This window comes from Oryza glaberrima, chromosome 3, assembly GCF_000147395.1.
Source record: "Oryza glaberrima chromosome 3, OglaRS2, whole genome shotgun sequence".
Taxonomy (NCBI): Eukaryota; Viridiplantae; Streptophyta; class Magnoliopsida; order Poales; family Poaceae; genus Oryza; species Oryza glaberrima.
In genome coordinates this window covers 22,883,807-22,890,538 of record NC_068328.1, presented here as the reverse complement: position 1 = coordinate 22,890,538, position 6,732 = coordinate 22,883,807, and the positions used below count along the sequence as shown (strand labels likewise).

Below are 6,732 nucleotides of genomic sequence, written 5' to 3'. Positions count from 1 at the left end.
CAATCAGTTTTTATTTTTATCTATATTTTAGTGCTCTATACATGTGTCCAAAGACTGGATGTGACGTTTTTTTGTGAAAAAATTGTGAGAACTAAACCAGGCCTTATTTTTGTCGAGTATGAAAGTTGAATGCGAAATACTTTCTGATTTTCATTGGTCCAATCAACGCTGCAGGCCACTGCACTGTGGAGCTCACTTGCGCTGTAAATTCATATGTGGGTATTATATTCAGAATTAAAAAAACAACAACACAATATGTGTATAACAATATTGAATAACACAATTCTGTTCATTAATTGATTATTACTAGTAGGGATGGGTTGGTTCAAATACCAATTGAGGTGGGACTAGCTAGCCAACATAACATTGTCTTTTGTTAGTGGAGGCACATCACAATAGCTAGATCATGGCACAGGCCACGCACCCCATGTTGCTCATCCAATGTGACGTCAGATGTTCATAGGAGTACTATCCTTTTGGCACCAGCACACCCAATCAAATCCTAAGTTGCATTAATCCAACCGCAATTTAATTCCCATGGGGGTAGTGGACTGCAAGAACAAGTCTCTTCTCTCCCCGTTGTGAACCATGCATGCATATGCTGTACTAATAATGTACCATGCATGTTCCATTACCGTGCTTCTGGACTTCCAAAACACTAACAAAAAACGAAGTCATCTGTCTCTCCTTCCTCCTCTCACCACTTGGAAGCATCCACCTCATTACATCCAACAATTCCTCCCTTCCTTCCTTTGTGGTTGACCAAATACAACTTCTCTTGGTCTTTTGCTTAGTTCCCAAGAACCAACCACGACTCACTCGGTCACTCACTCACACACACAAGCTCTCCAATCCCATGTACTACAATACAAACCACCACTACTACACCACCAACTACTTGCTGTCTCTGTAGTTTGCTTGTATAAATCCACACCTCACAACTCACAAACTCATCATCTCTCTTACAATTGCCAACGCCACTGCATGCCTAGCTAGCAATTAGAGTAGCTTACTACTCTTTTCTTTGCCCATTACTCTACTCCACTGATTATTCTTGTCTTGTTAGTATTAGCTAGTTAGCTAGGCATGGCGGTGGAGGAGGTTCTTGAAGGCGCCGCGCCGATGCTGTCGTCGTCGCCGGCGGCGAGCGGCGAGGAGGTGGGGGCGCGGAAGCCGCAGCAACGGTGCGGCGGCGCCGAGGGGTGGTCCAAGCGGAAGCGCTCGAGGCGGCGCCACCGCGACCGCGCCGCTGCGCCGCCGCCTCACGGTTCGGAGGAGGAGCACCTCGCGCTCAGCCTCCTCATGCTGGCGCGCGGCCACCGCGACCCCTCGCCGGCGCCGCAGGAGCAGCACGGGTGCTCCGTGTGCGGCAGGGTGTTCTCGTCCTACCAGGCGCTCGGCGGCCACAAGACGAGCCACCGCCCCAGGACGCCGCCGACGATGGCGGCCGTTGTCGTCGTAGACGAGCCGGCGGCGACGACGGCCTCGCCGGCCGCGTCCTCGTCCAATTCCGGCTCCGGCAGCGGCGGCGGCGGCGGAAACAAGGTGCACGAGTGCTCCGTGTGCAAGAAGACGTTCCCGACGGGGCAGGCGCTGGGCGGGCACAAGCGGTGCCACTACGAGGGCCCGATCGGAAGCGGCGGTGGCGCCGCTGTCGCCGGCCGCGGGTTCGATCTGAACCTGCCGGCGGTGGCGCTGCCGGACATCATGACGGAGCGGTGCTTGCCGGCGGCGGCCGAGGAGGAGGAGGTGCTCAGCCCGCTTGCCAGCTTCAAGAAGCCAAGGCTAATGATCCCTGCTTAATTAAAAAAAAAAATTAATCTAGCACCACAAGTCTACTCATCCTTGCTGCAACTGTTGGATTAGTGATTAATTAGTTGTGAGTAATTTGCTGGTGAAATACTGTAGATTCAGGCGAGCTGGTCTCCGATATATTATTGGTGGAGTTTGTGTGTATAATTCATTTCTTGTATTTAAATTTCCGTGTAGAATGATTCTTTCACTGATTGGTTTGGTGTGTGTATCATGTGGTATACGGATTTATACCACTTCTCCTTTTGATAATTTAGACACGTATATAATCAATACAATTTGCTTTGATGTGTACGTATGTCCAGCTAGTACAAGTAGTTGTACTAGCTGGCTACTTGTAGTTTGGTAGTCGTTGAGTACTTGAGTGAGAGCAGCAAGGTGTCTAGTTGCTCGTCTCGTCACTTGCTTTGCTTGCCGTGTCGGCCACTCTCGATTAATTGGTAATGCAATAGGTTAACTACTGTAGTTAATCTTTCTACATGACGACTTCCAATCGCTATCCTTTTCTCCTCTGAGACACCGATTTAACTCCCATTAGTATCTCCGAGATGTAGTAATTACTGAGCTCCCGTTTGGCATTGTTGTGATAAGTTTGGATTGAATATCTAATTTCGGAAGCATTTTAATTTGTTGAAGCTGCAAACGAGAAATGTTACTCCCTTAATTTCATATTATGACTTTATGAGGCACTTCTGATTTTATTTAAATCAAAATTTTATTAAGTTTATAGAGAATTATATCACTTTTATAACGTCAGTGTTTTTTATTAAACCTAACATAAAATTTATTTGATAGTATTTTTTCAAAAAAATATTGTTATGTTTCTCTATAAACTTGGCTAAACTTAAAAAGTTTAATTAAAGAACCAAAACGTCTTATAATATAAAATAGAAGGTTTACTGAAATAATTAATACAAAATTCCCTAACTAATAAGCTAACACTAGTATAGCACTCGCATCCAAATCGGCACATTTATGATGGAGTCCTGCGGCCCGTCACAAAGATAGTTATATTTGTCGAGCCAAGAAAAACCCCGTCAAAGAGGCACCGATCAGCGTCCTCGGGACCTAGCCCATCACCAATAACCCTCATCGGTGACGAGGTTTGAATGCGGCTAGACAAAGGTAATCGGTGATAGCCGCAACAAAACTCTGTCATCGATGAGCGTCATCGGTGCAGGGGCTGGTATAAAAGCCCAACAAAGATGACTCTGAAGCATGTCACCGATGAGGGTTGATCTTTGACGGGCTCCATTTGTGGCCGTTACCGATAGGTGACACTATAAATACTCTAGGACCTTCATGTAATAGTTATCCCAACCCATTGTACTGTTTACACTTCGAGAGGGAGGGCTAGATGGGCGAATTTCGCTCTTTATTTGAAGGTAAAAATTTTAAAAGGCTCCCTAGGTAATAATAAAAAAAATCAAAATTTATGTATAATATATAGCTTCATACTCTCTCTATCCCATAAAAAACCAACCTAGTAATAGATGCGACACATCCTAGTACTACGAATCTGGACATATCTCTGTCTAGATTTATTGTACTAGAATGTCACATCCAGTCCTAGCTAGATTACTTTTTTTCAGGACGGAGAGAGTATATTATATCTTTTTTTTTTCATAATTTGCAAATGGATAGAAGTTTGATATATGGAAGTAATCGAGTGAGTCCAGAGTTGGACGTTGTCGATTTCATAATGCTGCAGTGCAAAGGAATAACAAAATAAACAATCAATACATGACTTGTTCATGCTATGATTTGTACATCCTAGTCCAATTTGGATTCAGCCTATGTAGCCCATAAGATTTACGTGCGCATGTTTAGTATTGCAATACTAGTTTACCAAGGTTGAAACCAATTTATTCCTCCAGCCATATCACTCCCAAGTTAAACCTTTTATACGAAGTGATGGCAAAAGTATAAATGAGGTGATATGTGTAAATGCGCCCGCCCTTGGGATACTGGTGGAGAAACTATCTTTGGTCGGTCGACCAAATTCCACAATTGTCCCGGTTCCATTAAAAACTGGGACTAAAAAAACCAGGACTAAAGATGATTTTTAGTCCCGGTTCATCCCCTGTCAGATGTATGTCAGGGGGCCGAGGATCTACTACCAACCGGGACTAAAGATTACCACCTAAAGATCGATCTTTAGTCCCTGTTAGAGTTATCAACCGAGAGTAAATATTTCTCTCCCACGTCTGATCGGTTAAGTCCTAGACAGATATTTAGATAAGATTGGATCATCCCCTCTTTTCCTCTTCTCAGATCCAATCCCCTTCCTCCTCCCCTCCCCTCTCTTCCTCCCCCTCCTCCCCTTCCTCTTCTCCTCCTCCCCTCCCCCTCCTCCCCTTCCTCTTCTCCTCCTCCCCTCTCCTCCCTCCCATCAGCCGGCCCTTCCTCCTCATCCCCTCTACTCCCTCTTCCATCAGCCGGCCGGCGGCGGCGGCGCGGCCGCGCGGGGTAGGATGGCGGCGGGTGGCACGGCCGCGTGCGGGCAGGCGTCCGGCCGCCGACTCGTTTGCTTTTTTTATATATAATTTGTGTTTCACTGGATGTATAAATTTTTTAGATTTTTTGATTCATTGCATTGCATGGATCTGAGATGTATAATCTTGTATAATCTATGATTTATTTAATTTGTGTATAGTTTTTTAGGATTTGTGATGTATTTGATCTGTGTGTATAAGTAACTTAATATTTGGGATGTTGATTTGGGGATGTGCATCCCACTCGATTCGGGAGAAAATACAGGGATTAACACTAGCCATTAGCTAATCAACAATAAAAAAAAGGATCTCGAGGGACTGCCGCTACCCCTCTTTAGTCCCGGTTGGTACTAAAGATCAATCTTTAGTCCCGGTTATTTGAATAGCAATCTTTAGTCCCGGTTGGAAAACCGGGACTACAATGGGTTGTAAACCGGGAGTAAAGAGCATTTCTCCACTAGCCCATATGGTTGTGGAGGGCGGGCCATTACAAATCATTTATCGATGAAACTTTTATATTTTTATTCTTAGCGAGTTAACCGGTTAATACTGAAAAATAAATTATAATAAAATCATTAAAATCAATTTATATTAAGTTTTAAAATGTAAACTTTGGCTGCAGCTGATAAGGAGAAATGACGGAGTAAAACAGATGAGTTTAGACGGGAGCTTTTGGATGGGCATGGGAACCAACCAACGTAGCAAGTAAAGAGTAACACACCCATTTTATGTACTGTGTCATCGTTCGCTAATCTAATCTCGTTCCCGTTGATTACAACCAACTCTGCCTTTCCCATTTCTTCACAAATAACGAACACCTAAGCCAAGAGGTTGTTTCAACGGGGAGGGTAGGGAACAATTATCCAGATGTCGGCGATGGAAACGGAAAAAAGAAAGAGAGATCAGAGTGCATGAGTTGTTTTTTCAAGTGTTTTTCCCGTGAAAATGGACAGCGGAAAGTTTACTTCAGTTTTCCTTGGACAGGTTTTTGTGATCAGAAGGAAATGAAAGGTTGAATAATTAACCTACTGTGATCTAAAGAGGCCTCAAAAAACTGTTTTCCGAGCACGCCACATTAATTATTCTTTAATTAGGTACATATATGCAACTAATTAACAGAATTACTAAAGTATGACCAGCAAAAGTATAGTTTAAGGAACTGGCAGTTTCTTACTTCCTCATTGCAGCTTACATCGAAATTCAACAGGCGGGACCCGAATCGTCTCCCGCCTGGGCGGCTTGGGGCGAAAACCCTAGCCGCCGCCGCCCCCATCTCCCCTGCCCCCCACCTTGCCACCGCCGGAGCAAGTCGCCGAACAACCGTGCGGCGAGCCATGATGGTGGCGGCGAGGCCTTCTCCCGGCCGTCTCCCGTGCGGGGAGAGACAGTGCAGTGGCGGCCGCGTGCCGCGAGACGAAGTAAGACGGCGGCGCACAGCGAGGTTGTGGCAGCGCGGTGGTGGTGGCGTGGAGGCGGCGAGGCAGCTGCTCCCCTCTCCCTGCTTCTCCTAGGCGAGCTCGGCGGCGTTGGGACTTGGCTCGGAGGCAGCGGCGGGGCGGCCAGATCTGGCGCCTCTAGCCCGGCTCCGGAGTTTGTTCGCCTGCGTGGGCTCGTCGACGGCGGAAGCGGAGTGGCACGAGGAGGCCCGAGGGAGGGGAGGTCGGGAGCGAGGCGACCAACTCCACCTCTCCTCTGATCGAATCTCGCCCGGTTTTCGTGCGCGGCGGTGAGCGGCGGCGCGGAGCGCAAGCGGCGGGGCAGGATGGGAGGAGAGCTGCAGCCGTGGTGTCTGCCTCGACTTCTGCCTCCTTTGGTCGGCGCTGGCAATGCTGGTCCTTGGCTTCCATGCCACAGGGCTAGCGGCTCCCAGATCCGCCGCCGCTTGGATCTGCTGGATGTGGTGGTATGCAGTGGCTTGTCCCTGCACCACTTCATCTTGGGGGTGAAAACCCTCTCTGGATTTCCTTGGGGTGTGGCGGCGATGTCGTTCTCGACGTCGTTCCCTTGTTGAAGGCAGCACATTTGGAAATCCGTTGCTGTCTCACTGTTTGTCCTCCGGCGTGTGTCTCCTCTTGTTCTTGTCCTACCTTTGCCTACTCCGGCGTTCGTCTCCTCCTGTTCTTCTCCTCCTTTTGCCTACTCCAGCTTCCTTGTGCCTCATCCCCTCCTTTGTTCCCCTGTGTCTCTCCCTGTTCATCTCATGGTTGGAGTTAATTTCGGTCGCTGTTCCCTGTTCGGCCTAAATAGCCTTCCCTTGATCCACCATATATCACGAGTATGCGGTTCCTTGACCCTCTTTCTTCAATCTACTTTCTCTGGCATGCTCGTGTGACTGATAGTTTGGGTCTACAAGTTGGTTTGTTTCCGGGCTTCCTTGGCGATTTTTAACTCCTCCATTGTCGTTGATGTTCCCCTCCACTAGCAA

At 47.4% G+C, this 6,732-nt stretch overlaps 1 protein-coding gene across 1 annotated transcript; it reads left to right on the top strand.

Moving 5' to 3' along the window:
• Nucleotides 1–658: 658 nt before the first annotated feature.
• On the top strand, nt 659–2,084 carry LOC127767811 (zinc finger protein 1-like). Its single transcript, XM_052293260.1, has one exon. It carries the CDS (start codon nt 1,087–1,089, stop codon nt 1,801–1,803), a length of 717 nt encoding a protein of 238 aa, XP_052149220.1. The 5' UTR covers nt 659–1,086; the 3' UTR covers nt 1,804–2,084.
• Nucleotides 2,085–6,732: the final 4,648 nt, after the last annotated feature.

Bases quoted from the DNA above. Each gene is read 5' to 3' on its own strand.
- LOC127767811 (XM_052293260.1), top strand. From the start codon at position 1,087: ATGGCGGTGGAGGAGGTTCTTGAAGGCGCCGCGCCGATGCTGTCGTCG.